The sequence below is a fragment of the Rhineura floridana genome, chromosome 3, assembly GCF_030035675.1.
Source record: "Rhineura floridana isolate rRhiFlo1 chromosome 3, rRhiFlo1.hap2, whole genome shotgun sequence".
Classification (NCBI taxonomy): domain Eukaryota; kingdom Metazoa; phylum Chordata; class Lepidosauria; order Squamata; family Rhineuridae; genus Rhineura; species Rhineura floridana.
In genome coordinates, this window is record NC_084482.1 from 52,645,204 (window position 1) to 52,666,197 (window position 20,994).

The 20,994-nt window shown below is 44.1% G+C and overlaps 1 protein-coding gene across 5 annotated transcripts in view; it reads right to left on the minus strand.

Moving 5' to 3' along the window:
- RPTOR (regulatory associated protein of MTOR complex 1) overlaps positions 1-20,994 on the minus strand; it is a 502,533-nt gene that overhangs the window by 120,071 nt on the left and 361,468 nt on the right. For all 5 annotated transcript variants that reach the window (XM_061615781.1, XM_061615780.1, XM_061615782.1 and 2 more), the window contains 3 exons: positions 18,434-18,551; positions 5,773-5,913; positions 3,760-3,918 (listed from right to left, as the gene is read on the minus strand). In XM_061615781.1, the coding sequence (XP_061471765.1) occupies positions 3,760-3,918; positions 5,773-5,913; positions 18,434-18,551 (418 nt within the window). The remainder of the gene's footprint in view (positions 1-3,759; positions 3,919-5,772; positions 5,914-18,433; positions 18,552-20,994) is intronic.

Genomic DNA, 20,994 nt, shown 5'->3' on the forward strand with positions numbered 1-20,994 from the left:
CATGTATGCCAGTTCAATGCATACAATTAATTTACTAATGACTGGTTAATCAATTAATTAAATTTGCCTAAGAGAAAATTAGTTCTAAATACGCATGCACATTGCAATAGGAATTCTGGAAGAAACATTCCCAGCTTCTTCCTAACGCTAACCAGTGTGGTGTAGTAGTGAAAGTGTCACACTAGGACTGGAGAGACCAGAGTTAAATTCCTGCTTAGCCGTAAAGCCCCCTATACTGGTTTATGCTGGGCAAGTCACTCTCTTTTACTCTAACATACCTTGCTGGGCTGTTGTGTGAAGTTAAAATGCAGGGGAGGGGAAATGGAAAATGTGTCCTGAGCTTCTGGGAGGAAGAACGAGATACAAATGTAATAATAAAACATAGTAAGTGTTATTTTTACTCTCCTTTTTCCTCATGTTTTACTTTCTGTTATCCCAACCAAAGACCGTAACTTTAATCTTCAAACAGTGACGTTATTTTGTAAATATCATTATGTACCAATCCTTCCGGTGAATTATTAAGTAAACTGGTTCTAACTCTGGTTTTTCCTTCAAATAATTCAAACTGCAGGTTTGATGGATCCTGGAGGTTTCAGAAAACTAATTTCCAAGCTAAAACACATTTCACTTGGATAATTGCATTAGCATAAAAGCATATATACAGTGAGTTCAAGATGAGGGAGGACTAAAACTGGGATTCAACCAACATTTGCATATGTAACAAAAGGTAGCCTCAAGCACAAAATATAGCGAAGCTGCAATGTTCTGGGGCCAAGCAAAATGCCTGATCCTGATCCATTTATGACAGTGGCATGGCCTCGCCTAGACTGGAAGTGGGGGAGGGAGATGACTGGTAAAATCCATGTGTTTGTAGAGGAGAAGTGGATTTATACACATTATGTTAAGGCAGGCAGAACATAGATCAGGTAGATCTTTAGGTGATTTGAAGTAGATCATCAAGGATTTCTGTCTCCCTGTTGTTTTCCAAATACAACAAAAGAATGACTCCTCCCCACCTAAACTATACATGTGGAATGAAGAAGCCTGGAAAGGGGGTGGTGGTGGCCCCAAAATGGATTTTTGTGTAGGACGACTGTGAACTCAGTTTAGTTCTGGTGCTCTAAATAAATTCATTGGCTCAGAATTCTTTAATTCTGAGAATACTTGTTTTGCAGCAGACTCTGCAGTGAAATTATAATTCAATGCTGCAATGTCAGTGCCAGGAGGGTAGATCTCCCCCATCACACTGGCTGCTACTCAATAATAAGAAATTTCACATTTAGTGACAAGACGAAGATGTATAACAAGAAATGATAACACAACAGATTGCCACTGAGAGAAAAGGTCCCATGCACTGAAGCATCACAAAGGTTTGAATAGATGAAGCCACCTTGCATGGAGTCAGAATACTATTATTCCATCTAGCCCAGTACTGTCTAATGTGTGTGGAAGGGGATCTCTAGGGTCTCAGCAGAGGTCTTGCCCAGCCTTGTCACCCAAGATCCTTTTAAGTGGAGTTGCCAAGGAACAAACCTGAGAACACATGCATGCAAACCATACACTTAACCGTGGAGCTATGGGGCCACCCCCCACATTTTATCTCTATCCTCTTCCTCTCTATTCCAAAATGGATACTTGTTCAATATTGCTGTCCACCCCCATTTCACATGGTCACGGACTGTGGGGCTGAATTAAGAATTAGTCTACTCAACTACTTGCCATGAACTAAAAAAGCCAAATGAATCTATGTAGGTGCCTTATATAGAGTCAAACGTTGTCCCATCTCATGCAAGTATCCACAACTCCTTATCGGCTCACCAACCACCCAGAATCTTCACTTCTATTAAAACTCTCAACAGAAACAACATACCTGGGAGGCTACTCAACAATACTGGGATCCCTCCAAGTCAGGGATCCAGTCCTTAAATTCTTGGTAGCTCTCAGCTACGAGGTGAGGGCTTGGGCCTATTTGGGTGGCCTCAGACTCTTGTTAAAGCATCCATCTTACCTGGGATTGTAGTGGGAGCTATCATATACCCTGCTTCTAACTGCTATTTCAATATCCTAAGTCAGTCTCCTTTAGACCTTGCACAACACCCAGTGAACTCATAGCCTGGTCTGAAGAGTGCACTACCAACTACATAAATGGTGTTCCACAGAAAGTGCAGCATACCCATTGCCTAGCAATCCATCATAGTCTTACAACTTTAGTGTCAATTATGCGTAAGTGGCTTGGGTCCCCTTAGCTCATGAAATTCTTACTGTGGCCTTTGGTCCTGAATAAGTTATTCCCTTCCTGCCCAGAGTAATTGGGGATAAATTTTAAAGGGAGAGAATGGGTTGGAGTTGACAGATTTTGATAGTTTACATAATTGGTTGTTCAGGTCAGCTCAAGCTCAAGCATATGGACCAAGTTCAAGTTTTTAGAAACTATTTCCTTTAGGATGCAGCAGAGACAAGTCTGGAAGATGCACTTGAAAAAGGAAGGTGGAAGAAGAAGAAAAAAATAAATCATGGAGGAGGAAGAACACCCCTGGTCTTAAAGAGGTAACTGCTGAAAGTAATGGGATTCTGCGCAAGTTATGAATTTTAAACACTTTCAAAAGCTATGTCGTTTACAGCTGGATATGAGCTGTTCCTGAATGAATATGAATGAGGAAGGCACTAGAGAGGTGCTTTTGTGTTTTAAGATGCTCTCACTCATCTTTAACTCATTCCTAGGTTCTGTTTTTCAACTGTGCTCTAAAACTCTTTTAAGACACATGTAAATAACTAGATATGCACCTCTTTTCATCATTTGTTTGGAGAGGGCAGGGTTCCAAACAAGCATAAATGTATCTACCAGTTGAGAGCAAGAAATTTTTTTCCTCTCCTAATTTGGCTTTTTAATGTCATCATGTAGCCAAATCTGTGTAGCTGTGTGACAATTTCTCACAATCAGAATGTGATTCATGATTATTTGGAATCCTAGTCCAAGGAGCAAGATTATTCAGATTTTTAAAAAACTAATGCAGGGTGCTCAGCCCATCCCTCCCCCTTTCAGTGTCAAACAATCTCAGGAGCTAAGTGGGGAGGGCACATGAGGGAACCCTGTATCATGATGTAAAGGAAGCAGCTACTCTAATGTGGCAGTTGCCTGTCCTGCCCAGACAGGGACTTGAAATGGGGTGGATCACAAGAGAGGAGGTTGTAATAGTAGCAGGAGAGATAGGAGGAAGGGATGTGCAGGAATTCTCTGCCATCTTTGTACAGGGTCTATGGCTAACTTAATTAGTTGATGCATATCTGCAGACAAAACATGGATAAAATTGGCTTCATAGAATTTTCTAAGAGCCCTAGGAAAGAGTGAAATAGAACCTGAAGTAACAGTCAGACAGACGAACTCTATAGTATGTTTTTGACAGCATGGATACTACTATCAACAAGGCAGTGCTTGACAAGACTATGGCCACATAGCCACCCCACCAGTTTTCAAGCTTAGAGTACTGAAAGTGGTTGAATCAACATTTGCTTCTTTGCCGGTAGTTAGGCAAGGTAAATACATGATTTCCTGTCAAAAAACTGACACACCTTCACACATAAATGCATTTCTATCCACCCATTCAGTCCTGAAAACTTCAAGCATAACTCCTTATTTCCATTTGTCAGATTGTTATTTGCTCACACAAAGAACCCATGCCATTTCAAAGAGCTACTCCTCAAAGATTTCCTGTTATATGCAGACTAGAGATGAGGCAGCTTGGAAATGTACAGGCTCACCTATCAGTGAATTCAGTGATGAGTAGGAGCTGACTCTTCTCATCTTGTCAATGGTCTCAAAAGACAGGATATACTCTTCATTTTCAGGGCTGCCCAAGGTGCTGCTTGCACTACTGCTGGTGCTCAAGTTCCCAGGGGAAAATGCAACAGAGCTCCCAGCTGTGGAAGAAGAACAAGTATGGAGACACTGAAAGAAGCAAGCTTGAAGCATCAATGCATATGCTCATCTAAGCATTCTGCCCTGGAAAGACCAACACAAAGCTTCCAAGTTTTTCAGGGACAAGTATTATGCTGTAGTAGTTCACAAAGCCTGGTGAAAAGCATGCCTTTGTAGAAAAAGACTTGGTTTATTTCCCTAGGCAAAGGAATTTTTCAGTTGGCAGGCATCATGGGATAATATCAAGTTAGCCCTTGAGAACATTGGTCTTCACAATTCTCAACAGGACACACAACTGAGTTGGGGTCAAATCTCAGGTGGGTCACTGCAGGTATTCCCGCCATCACCATTTTGTTTTCTGAGAAGAATGGACCTCCTCCTCTTTCTCTAATTGAAAATTGACCATATGCTGCTGGTGCATTCTTTTGCCTCTTCATACTGGTATAGAGGAAGAGGAGGAGGAACTGGGACAGAGCAACGAACACTCAGAAGAGTGAAAATGCAGCGATCACTTCACTTTTAACTAAAATAGACATCTGCACACATGCTAGATGGCTAAATTGTGGCTGACCAGCTTCACTTCTTTCTCCCAGTGCAAACCTTGGCTGCAGGCCAGTGTGCAGCAGTCTATACATATCAGAGGCCACAGGTACAGTGGCTCCACCACTTTATTTCTGGGCTCCACCCCCTCCCCCTGAATGCATGAACTCTTGGAAGTAAATCTCATGTTGTAGACTGGGATTCCAGGTGGGCTCCAGCTCTTGACACGTTAACAGCCACTTTCCTAGATGTATCATGGCATGGAGTGCTGAGTAATAGGGAAAATGAAGGCTGCATCCAATGTTGCTTTGCTTATGTCATGCAAACGTGTAGGAAAGCAGAACTAAGCTGCTAACATGCTTTTTTGTATTGTGGGAATGTTCAGATTTGAGTTTGAAATGCATGCATTGTTAATAGGGGTCTGGAAGATTTGCCAGATGGATGGCTCAGACTCTCTTCTGGTCATTCCCACACGCAAGAAAAGTCTTAAAAGCAGAATAAAGGTCTTGAGAAAAAAAGACTGAGGAAAGAATTTAGGAAATAATGATTGTGGGGCTAGGTATACAGACATGCTGGCTTAATGCCTTTTTTCACACTGGGCAAGGAACACACTGTGTTATATCCAAAGTGGCATCAGTGGAGTTCCACTGGCACAATGGCACTTCCATTTGCTCTCTTCCTGTGCACCCTTGTGGGAAGAGCAGAGGAGTTTGATTCTGCTAACGTAAATATCTTGCTCTTGTGGAATGGGAGCACTGGATAGCACCCACTGAGTTGGATGATGAGAACTGCAAGCAGAAGGAAGCTCACAGAAAGGTGCTTCCTCTACTCTTCCTCCACCACTGTGGCATCCTGAACTCCCCAAAAGCTAATCCTGAGGGTCAGGTGACCCTCCAGAATGTGATGAAATGGATGGGTGGGCTGCTAGATGCGGGGGGAATATCCCCCCAAATCACATGGAAGCACCTTGTGTCAGGGCAGCTCTGTTTACACAAGGTACCTCTGCCCAATTTTGGATGATTTCACTCTCCCCCTTTCATGCCCCTTCTCTGTTTTGGAGGATCCACATACCCTCTTAATTGACTTTTAGGGGGACAAATGGGGCTACAGGGAGGAAAAGGGGTGGGGAAGTTTCCTTCTGTGAATTCTTTTCTGCTCGTGGTTCTCAGGATCCACTTCTATGTCACACGATTTAGGAAATGTCCAAAGTGAATTGTTTCACTACTGCTGTGGTTGGTAGCTATAATATTATTAAGCTTTGCCAAAAATATAAAATTGTGAGGAAATTAAAAGATAATCCTGAAAATCCAACTTACTTTCTTCATTTAGGCTGAGATTCTGCAGAGACTTATTCAGATTCCTAGCTGTGGTGACTGCTCTTATGTTCCCATAGGAACTGACAGAACGGAGTTTTGGTGTGCATGGACTGTCTCGTACTGGAGTCAGGCTTCCACCCTCTATGGAGGCAATGTTATTATTTAACCAGAACAACAGAGAAATTAAAAAGCAGCCCCTTCCCTATAGTGTGGCAGTGCAACTTTATCAAACAAGACATTATAACAAAGCAACAGCCACCACTCCTCCCTGAAGACACTGAGCAGGAGTTGATGGGCTCATTTCTTACCTCATCCCCCTGGCACCCAAGAGAATAGTCACCGTTTTCTGTGTTTCTAGCATGATTGTGACCTAGCTTTATACAAAGTTGCATTAGGCCTTATCAGTCCATAAATGGAAAAGCAAGATGATTCCTGCTTTTAATTCTCCTTTGAACAAGTGCCCTAATTTGGGATTAAGGGGACTTCCATGAAGAAGACGTCCTCCTACAAGCAAGATCTAAATCTGAGATACTGTTTCCATCTGCTCATTTTAGACAGAAAGGGAGTTTGCTGAACACAGCTGCACAGCCTCCATTGACTCTAATGGAACTAACATGACAACCCTATTTAACTGAATGTGGCAGTGTGTGATGGCAAGGTGTGATGCTAAGTACCTTTTCCATAATAAAAGGTCAACAAAAGCTTAAGGGTCTTTTCCCAGGCCAAATGTTTAGCTCCAGGAGTTATATTATGCTATGAATGCCCGCTATTTCAACCATCCAACCTATTTTCCTCCTAAAGATAGACCCAAGAAATGTTTGTGCTGTATAAAAGCTTTCACATTCTGCACCAAAGATAGCTGGTTTCAATGGTGGGGATAGGATGCTTCTTAGGCATTTTATTTATCTTGGGTTTATCCTGAGTGAATAAAGGTGATTATTATTTTAATTAACAGACAAATGAATGGGGAGTAGGTTTTCATATTTTTAATGCAACTCGCTATTTCAGACAAAGCGGCTATTAAATTACTCACTGCACACAGACAATTGTATTTTCATCTAAATTATCTGACAGTAGAGGTCCCCAGAGTTTATCCAGGATACTTAATATTTAAGATGACATTTCATGAAATAAAAGCCAAGCAATAATTTGTCTAGATTTCTTTATTTCTCAACTTAGGTAAAATGCACAAAGAGGAGAAAACAAAGAAGAGAAGGCATAAAAAACACAGACCTAGTTCACATGTCCTGGTAAGAATAAGCTTTGGTTTCATATCAAGGTTTGTTTAACAAACCACAATTTCTGGTTTGGATGCAATGCTAAGGCAGGGACTACAGTTTGTTGCTCCTGCATGTACAAGGGGAGAAGTGAAGTAGGAGATATTACCATTTCTACAATAAATTATACAGCCACGAGAGTGGATGTATACTATAGCCAGCATGGATTTTTTGCATTCCACAGTGTTAAACTGAAAATACCCCCCAAGCCATTCTGATGCTTCCCATAAGCTCATTTTAAGACAAAACATTACAAAACTTATAGTCCTGAACCCAGAAATGCTTGCTTAACAACCCTCTAAATTTTCATGGCAATACATAAAACAGTCAGAGAGAATAGAGAGTTCAAAGTGTAAAAAGAGAGAGAGAAAAACCAAACTCTGTGAAGGGAACAGGGCCTCTTGTAGCAACTCTCAGCACCCTTCACAAACTACACTTCCTAGGATTCTTTGGGGGAAGCCATGACTGTCTAAAGTGAAATAAATGTCTGGTGTGGCCAGTGACAGCTTTGATTTAAATTTGGGTGGGAGACTACATATGCCTGCTGTAGAATAAAAAAGTGGGGGAAACCCTGAAAAAGAAATATTGTGAACAGTATCGTTTGGAAAGGAAAGGGGCTTCCCCTCTGCTCAGTGCCCACCCACCAAATCCCCTCCCCTTCCTCCCTCCCCTCCCCTCTTCTCCCCCAGGTCAGTTTCACCTATCCTAAGCATGATTGTACAGGAGTAAATCCCATTGAACTCAAAAAGTATGCAAATGATCAAACCTGCCCTCCCCTCCTCCTCCCTCCTATCCCCTTCCTCTTGCCCCTCCTTCCCCTTCCCACATCCCTTTCAAATCTCCTCCTTACCCCCCTCTCTCCCCTTCCTCCCCCATGGTCAGTTTTACCTATTTTAAGCATGATTGCACGGGAGTAAATCCCATTGAACTCAATAAGCATGCAAATGGTCAAACCCGCCCTCTCCTCCTCCTCCTTCCCATCACCTTCCTTTTCCTCCTTCCCTTCCCCTTCCTTTGCCCCTCCTTCCCCATCCCCTTCCAATCCCCTCCTTCACATGTTACCAAATTCTTCCAAGCTACACAGCAAGTGGATTGGACTGTGAAAGACCAACCCAAATTGTGTTTGCATTTTGACAAATTTGTAGGGCAGTCCAATATCTCAGAGAGGAGGTCAGGTCTCCTGCTCCTCTGGTGCATTCACTATAACTGCCCAATTTCCCTGCTTTTTAAAGTGTGATAGAAATATCTGCTGGCTATAGGTATGTTCTTAAACCGCAAAGTTTTTTGCCTATTAGTGAATCATTAATTATGGTCTCCCATAATGAGTGAATGAAGTCAATATGAAGGCCTCAAGTGAACTTCACACACAAAATTAGGTGTTTGGGGCCAGAGGTTGCCAACATTTTAGGGCTAGTGGGCAAATTGGAATTTTGAGAATGTGCCACACGTGCCAGCAGGGGGTAGTGGGATATCACAAAATGGCTGCTGTGTGTTGTGTGGCATAACACAAGAAAGCTGTTGTGGGGGTGTGGCATCACACAACATGGCAGCCACATCCAGAAGAGCAGAAAAGGTGACAGGACAAAATGGTGCTGGCATGGCCCCCTCATCAGTGGAGAAAAAGGCACCTGCATCAGCCACTGCCGTGACTGCTTACAAAGAGAAGTTCTTTACACCTCTCCTCTGTTTTGAATGGACCCTTGTTCTCACCTGAAGGGTGATTTTCATAGGAGGACTGCCATCAAGCGGGTTATAGCTCCAACTATCGTCCGAAGGCAAGAATGTTTTTGAAGTCAAGACTAGGGGCGTCAGGCCCCTCCCACTCTCCAGTTCATTCACAGCGAGTCCGAAGAGAGATATCTAAAAATGCAGGAGAAAAGGCCAACGGGCCTACCAGCAAAGACATAACACAATAGCAATAATCATAATAATATGACTCTAACGTAGCGATATAACATTAATAGCAGTCTTGACTTCACTAGTAAATCTAATATAATAGCGTAACAAGAATATATGAAAAAAACCCAAAAAATATCTAGGTATCCTCCAACTGGGAGGGTCGTGATGGCAGTTCTCCTATGAAAATCACCAATGGTCCATTTTCCATAGGAGGACTGCCATCAAGCGGGATGTACCAAAGCAGCCCATAACAGGGAGGGACCACCCACATCCTAATCATCATTAAGAACCTGTTGCAACACTCGTCTGCCAAAAGAGGCATCGGCAGAGACATAATGATCTATTTTGTAATGCCTTATAAACGAGTGTGGGGTAGACCAAACAGCAGCTCTGCAAATATCAGCAACAGGAGCGCTGGTAGCAAAAGCAGCCGTAGTGGCCGCTGACCTAGTGGAATGAGCTGTTATACTAGCTGGAACTGGAAGCTTAAGGGACTCATAGGCTAAGGTAATACATGCACGCAACCAGCGGGATAAGGTGGAATTAGCTACTTTATGCCCCATAGAACGTGGATGAAAGGATACAAACAAAGACTCAGTTCATCGTATATCCTGGGTCCTAGACAGGTAGGTCTTGAGAGCCCTCCGAACATCCAATGAATGCCAAGCCTTCTCTAGAGGATGGGTAGGATTCGGACAAAATGAAGGAAGGACAATGTCCTGGTTGCAATGGAAAACTGAATTGACCTTGGGACGGAAGGAAGGATCAGTCTTTAGCACAACAGAGTCCTTGTGAAAGACGCAGAGATGGCGGGCAGAAGACAATGCGCCCAGTTCCGAAACTCGTCTCGCAGAGGTGATCGCGATCAGGAACAGGACCTTGAATGACAACAGACGTAAAGGCACAGTCCTAAGGGGCTCGAACGGAGGGCATTGTAAAGCCTGTAGGACCTTCGACAAACTCCATGAGGGAAAACGGTGGAATACAGCCGGTGAGCGTAACGCGGTTCCCATCAGAAAACGCTTGATGAACTGGTGCGAGGCAATAGGAGCACCAGCGGAGGACACTGAGAGAATGGACGACAGAGTGGACGCATGTCTACGTAAGGTGTTGGGTCTAAGTCCCATCAGGAGGCCCCTATGAAGGAATTGCAGCACCTGTTGTATTGTGACCTGGGAAGGATCGAGGTGCTGGGACTGACACCACCTGGAGAATGCCACCCAAGTATGTTGATATATATGGGTGGTGGATGGTCGTCTCGAGGCCAAGATAATGTCAATAACAGCGTCAGACAGGCCAGCGGACCTTAAATGTCCCCATTCAAAAGCCACGCTGTTAGCGTGAGCCAATTGGGATCCTGATGCAGTATTGGGCCCTGGGATAAGAGGTCTGGCCTGACTGGGAGCATCCAAGGGTCCGTCACTGACATGGCAAGGAGATCCGAGAACCACGGTCGACGGGGCCAATATGGAGCTATCAGAACCAGTTTGGCCCTCTCGCGTTGCGTCTTTCTCAAGGTTCTGGCTAATAGTGGTATTGGAGGGAAGGCGTACAATAGGCCATCCGGCTATGGTAGCGACAGGGCATCCACCGCTTCCACTGTCGTGTCCAGGTATCGAGCGAAGTACCTGGGTAGCTGGCAATTGCGACTGGAGGCAAATAGATCGACTGAGAAGACGCCGAACCGACACTGGAGAAGATGGAAAATGGTCGGATGAAGTTTCCATTCTCCCGGAAAGACCTGTTGTCTGCTGAGCCAGTCTGCTGTCACATTCCAAATTCCTCTGAGATGTTCTGCTTTTAAGGATTGCAGATGTTGCTCTGCCCAGTCGAATATGAGGGAAGCTAGGTTCTGCAGAGGACGGGACCTGGTCCCCCCTTGTCTGTTTAAATGAGATTTGGCACACGTGTTGTCCGTTCGAATGAGAACATGGTCCAAGTGGAACAGAGACTGAAAATGGAGCAGAGCTAAGTGGACAGCCTTCAGTTCCAGCCAATTGATGCTCTGAGTCTGCTCTGCTGTGGTCCAAACCCCCTGAACGAACTGGGAGTTGCAGTGGTCTCCCCAGCCGAGGACACTGGCATCTGTGGTGATAACAGTCCTGCGGGATTCTCTGAACGAAGTGCCCTGGGTGAGATGTTGGACCCTCGTCCACCAGCGGAATGAATGACGCAGTGCGGGGCTCAAGGGAATTGTGCGATGATTTGACTTGGCAATGTCCTGCTGAAATGGCAACAAAGCCCACTGGAGTTGGCGAGTATGAGCTCGAGCCCATGGCACAATATGGATGGTGGACACCAACATTCCGAGAGTCCTGGCTAGAAGCATGACGTCTGCGGTTGCGTGGTGCAACAGAGACCGTGCGATGTCTGTGATAGCAGTTATGCGGTCTGGAGACAGGAACACCGTCGCCTGCAGGGTGTCCAACATTGCCCCTAGATGTTGTAGGCGTTGGGTTGGTTGGAGATGGCTTTTGTCGAAATTGACTAGCCAGCCGTAGGCCTGCAAGACATGGAGCGTGAGCTTTAGATGGCAATGAGCCAGCTCCCTGGAACTCGCCCGTATTAAAAGATCGTCCAAGTAAGGGTAGATATGGACCCCTTGAAGCCGGAGGTAAGCCACTAGTATGAGTAGCACCTTGGTAAATACTCTTGGGGCAGATGAGAGGCCGAACGATATTGAAATTGCTGGGGGCCGAAAGCAAACCGAAGGAATTTTCTGTGGGCTATGCAAATAGGCACATGGAGATACACTTCCTTTAGGTCGATAGAAGCCAGGAAGTCTCCTTCTTGAAGGCTTTCTGTAATGGAGTGGAGGGATTCCATTTTGAACCTGCAATACTTTACGAAACCGTTGATGAACTTGAGGTCCAACACCACCCTCCATGACAGATCTCGTTTGGGCACAGCAAATAGGAGGGAGTACACCCCTTCCGACCTCTCTGTTGTAAGGACTGGCTCTATCGCCGCTGTGTCCAAGAGGTGATGTATGGCTGTCTGCATGATGCAGTGCCTGGCTGGTGCCCTGGGACAAGGGGAGGGATGAAATCTGTCTGGAGGGATTGCCGAAAACTCTAGTGCATAGCCATAACAAACAAGATCTCTGATCCAGGTGACCTGAGTCAGACGCAGCCAATGGTCTCCAAACAGAAGCAGTCTGCCCCCAACCGGTATCGCATCAGTACTGTCTGTGCTGGCGAGACCCTCCCCTATATGAGGATGTTGAAGTACCTCTGCGCCTCTGGTACTGACCTCTGCCTGGGAAACGTCTGTTCCAGACTCCCCTGGAGGGACGGAAATCATAGGTTCGGAAATCGCGGCCTTGTCCCCCGGGCCGTGTTCCTCGAAAGGGCTGGGTCGTGCGGTATGAGGTGAAACGTCTGAAAGGCCTGCGATCAACGTTCCTGACAGTGGCCAAGACAGGCTTTTGAGCATCCTTGGGGTCAACAAGCACTGCCTTTAGGGCTTCCTCGCCAAAGAGTAATGAGCCGTAATAAAGTGCCCTTGATAAATTAACTGTGGCTGTAGAGTCCCCTTGTCAGTGATGAAGCCAGAGGGTCCGTCGAGCGACTACCTGAGCTGCCATAGCTCGTGCTCCCAGCTGATTTGCATCCAAGGTGGCATCAGCCACAAACGCCGCTGTCTTGCGCAATTTCATCAGTGACCTCCTCAGAGAGACAGGATCGGGATTAGGATCATCTAAGAGGTCATCCAACCACATCATCGCTGCCCTGGAAAAGATGGAAGCTGATGCAGAGGCTCGCATGGAGAAAGCGGTGGCCTCATGATCCTTGCGTAAGGCAAAGTCCAGCCTCCGCTCAGTGGCGTCCTTTAAATGTGAATCTCCTTCCCTCGGCAAAAGGGATCTAGAGACTAGACTGGAGATCGGCTCGTCTATGCTAGGGACGGCCAGTCTGCTTGTAAAGTCCGGAGCCAAAGAGTAAAGTCTGTCCGCAAGGGTGTTAAAACGGCGTGTTTGTAATGGATGAGACTATTCGTCCTTGGCCAGCTTAGCAATAGGATCTGGCACAGGAAGGTAGTGCTCTGCTGGTGTGGGGGATTTCAAGACCCTGGCCCCTTTAATAGTGGGAGTGGCAGCTGCAGGTTGTGTAGATTGGAGACCAAGGGTGTTCAATACTCTGCGAGCAAGGGGCTGATAATCTAAGGCATCAAACAGGCGATAAGATGTATCCTCCTCATGCTGGGGAGCACCAGCGAGCTCAAAAAACGGCCTTAAAAAAAAAACGCTCTGGAGCCGCAGGGCTGAGAAGCACAATCACGGCTTAGAGAGCGAGCCGGATCTCTACAGCCACGGGACAGACTCAGCAAGCGAGGGGAGAGGGAAGGATAAGGAGCCGCAGCCGCAGGCTCCGAAGGCAGTCGTGGCGAGATTTAAAATGCCGCAGAACGAGCCGGGGGAGGCGGGGCAGTCCCAACCAGAAAGGGACATTGAAAGTAGAAAGAGCCGCAGCTGCAGGCTCTGGAGAAAAAACTATGGGAGCTGCCGCAAAAATAGGCGGCGAGTTGAAAAAAGAGCGGCGGCGCAAGGCAGAGAGCTGCAGCCGCAAGCTCCTGGATTAAGTCTGTGTCTGCCAGCTGAGGAAGGGAGAACCGCAGCCGCGGTCTCCCAGAATCGCTGTTCGGCTAGGCAGGGAGCTGCAGCCGCAAGCTCCCGTAATAAGGCTGCGTCCACTGCCTTAGGAAGGGAGAACCGCAGCCGCGGTCTCCCAGTAAATAGCTAGGGACTGAGGGAAAAAAATAGACAAAAAGGGGATCACCCTTAAGTACAAAGACAAACAAAGTACAGTCAGTCCCACAGACTCTAAAGTAAAAGACAGAGGGAAGGAAATAACGTGGAATACACACACAAAACCTCCACACCCTGTCACACAAATACACAAAAAACTTATCTAGACGCTAAGCTATATATCCAACTTGCACGGACGAAGGCAAGAATGAACTGGAGAGTGGGAGGGGCCTGACGCCCCTAGTCTTGACTTCAAAAACATTCTTGCCTTCGGACGATAGGTGGAGCTATAACCCGCTTGATGGCAGTCCTCCTATGGAAAATGGTGGGTATCCAGTTCTGACATCCAGTGAAATGTAGGCAAGGCTACAGGTCATTTTCAGTGTAGGAGAGGCTGAGCCAGTGGAAACAGGAATAAAGCAAGAAAGGCAAACAATCTCCCTTGTGAAATTTTGAGGGGATATTTGCAAAGACCTTTTGCACATACCACAGGAAGTACTGATGGTTACACAGACACCCATGGAGACCATACTGGCAACCCAATGCACAGTATTCTTTTGTTAAATGTTTCCTAAAAATAGGTTTGAAAGAGCAGAGTAACCATTCTTGATAGCAGCAACATCAATATCCCTTGAACACCCTGGAATTCAGCAAAGGGAACAGCATTTGCCTTCCAGTTATTAATAAGCCTTGGGTCAGAACACATTACATGAAGTTTGTACGAGCTGCACTGGTTGCATGTATTTCTGGACTCAATTCAAAGTGCTGGTTATTACCTTTAAAAGCCCTGAATCATTTGGGACCAGGTTACATAAAGGACTATCTGCAATTATCTTGTCCTGTCCATAACTTGACATCTACATCAGAGGGTCTGCTACGTCAGAGGTGCCAATCAGTGAAGATAATCAGGCTGAAGGACACTTGTAACAGTCTTCTTGGCAGTGGCCCCACTATGACAGAATTAAATTCCTATACAGATGAAACAGGCCCCATATCTTGTGTCTTTTAAGAAGGATTTGAAGACCTATTTCTTTTCCATAGCGTTTAATAGAGGTCAGCTGTTTATTGGACATATTTAAGTTATTGTTATACTGGTTTTTAGATTTCATTACTGATTACCAGGAACAGATGGCATACCAATAGAGTTGCTACAAGTTACTGAGACTGAATCTGTCCAAATTTTGACAAAAATTTGTCAACAAATATGGAAAACTAAACAATGGCCCACAGACTGGAAACGATCAATATATATCCCAATTCCAAAGAAAGGGGATCCCAGGGAATGCAGTAATTATTGAACTATTGCCTTAATATCCCATGCAAGTAAAGCAATGCTCAAGACTCTACAACAAAGGCTCTTACCATACCTGGAGTGAGAAATGCCAGATGTCCAAGCTGGATTTAGAAAGGGAAGAGGCACCAGAGATCATATCGCAAACATACGTTGGATAATGGAATGGACCAAGGAATTTCAGAAGAAAATCACCCTGTGCTTTATAGATTACAGCAAAGCCTTTGACTCTGTAGATCATGAAAAACTATGGAATGCTTTAAATGAAATGGGGGTACCACAGCATCTGACTGTCCTGATGCGCAACCTATACTCTGCACAAGAGGCTACTGTAAGGACAGAATATGGAGAAACCGATTGGTTCCCAATTGGAAAGGGTGTGAGACAGGGGTGTATTTTATCACCCTATTTGTTTAATTTATACGCATAACATATCATACGGAAAGCGGGATTGGACCAAGATGAAGGTGTGAAAATGGGAGGGAGAAATATCAATAATTAAGATATGCAGACGGTACCATACTACTAGCAGAAACCAGTAATGATTTGAAACAAATGCTGATGAAAGTTAAAGAGGAAAGCACAAAGGCAGGACTACAGCAGAACGTCAAAAAGACTAAAGTAATGACAACAGAAGACCTATGTAACTTTAAAGTTGACAATGAGGACATTGAACTTGTCAAGGATTATCAATACCTTGGCACAGTCATTAACCAAAATGGAGACAATAGTCAAGAAATCAGAAGAAGGCTAGGACTGAGGAGGGCAGCTGTGAGGGAACTAGAAAAGGTCCTCAAATGCAAAGATGTATCACTGAACACTAAAGTCAGGATCATTCAGACCATGGTATTTCCGATCTCTATGTATGGATGTGAAAGCTGGACAGTGAAAAAAGCAGATAAGAGAAAAATCAACTTATTTGAAATGTGGTGTCAGAGGAGAACTTTGCGCATACCTTCGACTGCGAAAAAGACAAATAATTGGGTGTTAGAACAAATTAAACCAGAACTATCACTAGAAGCTAAAATGACAAAACTGAGGTTATCATACTTTGGACACAAAATGATAAGACCTGATTCACTAGAAAAGACAATAATGCTGGGAAAAACAGAAAGGAGTAGAAAAAGAGGTAGGCCAAACAAGGGATGGATTGATTCCATAAAGGAAGCCACAAACCTGAATTTACAAGATCTGAACAGGGTGGTCCATGACAGATGCTATTGGAGGTCGCTGATTCATACGGTTGCCACAAGTCGTAAATGATTTGAAGGGACATAACAAGAACAACTGTGATTAATTGTATATTTAAAATTTTATTTTTGGATTTGCTTTTAAACTTCTTGTAAACTGCTTTTGCAGAGAATTTTCTCAAAAAGTGGGATAGAAATTTCTTAAATAAATAAGGAATTCAGCATAAGGAGCAGAACATCACAATGCTTCATTCAGTTCACATATTAACACTAAACTGTGGTTTGGTGTTACATAAGTGAGCTTATGCTTCCCTGCCCTCCTCAACTTGACTGTTTCAATTCTCTCCCTGTTTCCCTGCTTACTTTCAAAACCAGAATTGGAAAACAGAATTAGGTGGTGGTTGTCATCTAAGGAGGCTTCTCAACACATTTGACAGAATGCACTTAGAAGCCTCCCCTCTGCATTATCAAGATCTCTGATCATGAGGAGGCTTCTAAATTTGTTATCATCAAGTATCGTGAAAAATTGTATCTTGCTTATGTGCATATCAGGCAACATTGCATACAAAAATGCTTGTATTAGATGTGCCCTAAAATGCTGATGAATCTTCATGAGGAGTTTCCCGCCCAATGAAGTTGCCAACAGATGCAGATATGTAGAGAACTGAACTTAAGACCAGAAAAGTAAGAAACTGGGAGAAATCAAAGCTGGTAGATTCATCCATTCCTATTCCTTGTTGAGGCATAATATCTGAACAGGGCTGAACAGTGCTAAACACCTAAATAGTGTCAGCAAGCATTAGAATCATAGAGTTGGAAGGTGCCTATAAGGCATCAAGTCCAACCCCCTGCTCAATGCAGGAATAAAAAATTAAAGCATACCCAACAGGTGCCCCGTCCAGCTGCCTCTTGAATGCCTCCAGTGTTGGAGGCCCACCACCTCTCTAGGTCACTGGTTTCATTATCGTACCGCTCTAACCGTCAGAAAGTTTTTCTTAATGTTTAGCTGATATCTGGCTTCCTGTAACTTGAGCTCATTATTCCGTGTCCTGCACACTGGGACGATCGAGAAGAGATCCTGGTCCTCCTCTGTGTGGCAATTTTTCAAGAACTTGAAGAGTACTTTCATATCTCCCCTCAGTCTTCTCTTCTCCAGGCTAAACATGCCCAGTTCTTTCAGTCTCTCTTCACAGGGCTTTGTTTCCAATCCCCTGATCATCCTTGTTGCCCTCCTCTGAACCTGTTCCAGTTTCTCGGCATCCTTCTTAAAGTGCGGTGTCTAGAACTGGACGCAGTACTCAAGATGAGGCCTAACCACTGCCAAACGGAGGGGAACCAATACTTCATGTGATTTGGAAACTATACTTCTGTTAATGCAGCCTAAAATAGCATTAGCCCTTTTTGCAGCCACATCACACTGTTTGCTCATATTCAGCGTGTGAGTAACTTCAGAGGAAAGTGATAATGGCCACATACCGATGGCGGTCAAAGCCAAAGTCTGAAAGTGAGTGTGGCCACCACCTCTCTCTCTTCTCCATTAATTCTTTTAAAATCATTCATTTCAGTGACTTTCATATACACACAGACAGCCCCTCCCCACAGCCATCCTATAGGACCCACAGCCTCCATTTGTCCTTAATCTCTCTTCCCTTTATTCATTCATAATCCATTCATTCTCTCTCTCAATCTCACACACAGTTACTGTACTTCTCTCTCAGCTCATTTTCTACCCTGTCATCTCTCTGAGAACATGAGTGAGGTAGAGTGCTGAGTAGATGTGGTGCCTGGTTTGTTCTGTGGTCAATACTTTTGAGTGCCAAAGCATCTAGTAGAGAGGTAACCAACATGGTGCCATCCAGATGTTCTTGGATTCCAAATCCCTACCACTGTGGCCAGTGATAAGGGATGATGGGATTTTAATCCAACATCAGGACACTACATTGGTTATCCCTGGTCTACTAGAAGACAATTTGGCATCTGCTCTGATAGGACCGGCCAGGCAGGAAATGGGCTGGGAAGAGAAAGCAAGAAATGGGAAGAAAAAAACAGATTTCAGCAGCAGAGATAGGTTGCTGAATTGTTTTGCAGCAGCAGCGAAAAATTGGTATAGCTGGGGACAGGGGGGAGTGCTGCAGAGAAGCCCCCCGAGGCCACATGTAGGCAATGAGCTATATGTTATCCACATGTGATTTAGCCAATAAATTCCCCTCCCTAGCTTCTAAAATGTTATTTGTCCATAAAGAAAATTATGTATTACCTGGAGCAGCTGGTGATGGTAGTGCATAGTTCTTTTCTTCTTCCATAAACTGCAAGGCAACAGTGCAGAAATTGCTTTCATACTGGACCACGAGGTGACTCAATGCCACCACCAACTCCTATGGAGAGGACAAAGAAGGAAGAACAGACTTCTGAACACTGTGTTTGTGTGTGTCAAATAATTGACTGCAAGGAACTCCCATCACTGCAAAAAGTAGAGAAGATCTCATTCACCTGTCAGTAACAGAACAGAAAATAGAACACCAATCTGCAAAGTCAAAGTTCCAGGAATATTTGCTGAAATGCTACAATTCTCACTAGTTACCTAAAGCAACCTGCAGTGTGCAGGAATTGCTGTAGGACAGTGAGTTTAAGTTTAGAAAATAAAACATACCAGTTCCATCCAGCTAAGCTGAGAAAGGTAGACACACATATTCAGTGGTCCTTAGCTGGTTTGGAGTACAATATCAAAGACCATATGTGCGCATGCGTTTGTAACTGGTGGTGTGGGGAAAGGGAGAGAGCTCCCTGTCCTCCAGCAAATATACCTTCTCTTCAAGTTTGTGAAACTCATAGCAACCATCATGGGTAGTCCCAAACTAAAAAAAGATTCTAGACTTGCAACTTCAGGACCATTTATGAACCATGTCATTGTTTGGGACCCACCTGGCAGTCCTATTCCCTTGACCTGGAAGTTAATACCCTTCCAGCTTGTTGCTACATAATGTTTTGACTCCACAGAAGTTTTTTAGAATGATTCCTGTGGACACATACACATGGAAAATATTATATTGCAACTGGCCAGTCACATATTCTCTACCTCTATCCCTCTTACTCTAGAATGATCCACAAACAGAAAAGGCAGGAATTTAGAATCCATTTGAAGGATCTTGCCTCAGAAAGACATGTGGACAGTTGTGTAGATGTCATAGTTTTCCACATGGACACTTCAGTGAAAATTGTTCCAAAAGCACTGCCATGGAGGTCAACATTATATAGGGTAGGGATGGAAAACATGTAGCCATCCAGATGTTGCTGGATGCCAACTTCCATTATCCCTGACCACTGGTCATATTACCTGGGGCTGATGGGAAATGGCACTCCAATAACATCTGGAGGACTACCCCTAATATAAGAGGATCAGCTTCTACATTTAATCTAGGTTAATATTCAGATTTTGATGGGACCCTATAGGATCCTTGAGTTCTTGTAAGAGCTAAGTTTCAGGTGTTGAAGGCAAATGAGGAACAGATGTATGCAACAGTCATCACTCCAAATTCTAAGGTCAAGTCAATATATTTTTGAATTCAACCTGGTAAGTCCAAGAGCAAGAGTGCTATGAGTATAATATATGCTATGAATATACTTCTGTTTTCAACTCAACTGTTTTCAACTGTTTTCAAAGCAGGGATGGGGAACCTGTGACTATAACTCTCACCATTTCTGATCACTGGTCATGCTGGCAGGGCTGATGGGAAGTGGAGTTCAGCAACATCTGGGCTGCCACAGGTTCCCTGTCCCTACTGCAAAAATGCATTGGGTTTTGCATTTTTACTTCCAAACACCAACGGTATGTATCTGCCTCAATCTTTCCCTTGCACAATGAACATACCAGACAGCAGTGATTAACAAGTGTCTACTTTTTTGTGAAAATGCAGCAGAAAGCTTCCATTTTGTCAGCATCTTTAAAAAAATAACGCAAGAGGATCAAGTCCCTGTGAAACCAGTCTCCTGCAAAATTAATACCCATCTGTCACCTCAAGTGGGGATGAAGGCACTTTTTTATACTTGGCTTGGTGAAGCATTGATTTTTCCTTCACTTTGGTGTGAAGATCTGAAGAAAGCTGTGATGTTTGACTCCAAAATAAATTCTTTGCAACAAAATATCTTTTATTCTTGGTTTTTCTCCCCTAACTTTTTGATTTAGCTCAGAATTGTCAAACTGATCTACTGTTACTAGAAGAACTGGACTGGAATGTTGGACATAGCCATTTTTCTTACTGAATAATAAAAAAGGCAAGACTCTTGCATGACAAACTAGGCCACAGTCCAGACCTTGAAGCCTTGCCTATCTATTCTATAGTGATTCCTCTAAGTGTGCCTTACAGAAATAGCATGAAGAATTGAAGAACCGCTCATAGCGGGTGGCAGTCAGCTCAAGAAAGGAATCAAATCTGATATTTGGCAAATAGGACCATTGCTAGTTTAGGGGAAAAACACAACCTGCTTCTTATTTTCTGTGAAAAAGACAAAGATTTCTGGAGGTCCCAGATGGAGAATCTGGGAAAATGCATAACTAGCACAGAATCTGGCAACTTGAAATTATCCTTAGAACCTCATTGCTTATTTATTCTATTGAAGTTAGTACAACTAACGTCCTAATTACACAAACAGAAGTTGGAAAAGATTAAATGCATTTTGCCTACAATAAATTTGGCAATACCAAGGAGGGAGCTCATGCCAGAATGCTTCCCAATGCTATCAAGTGATTGATGGGCTACTGTTCTATAATGGGAGGTTATACTATATGACCTTCAAGGTACTAGGATCAAACTATTGTTT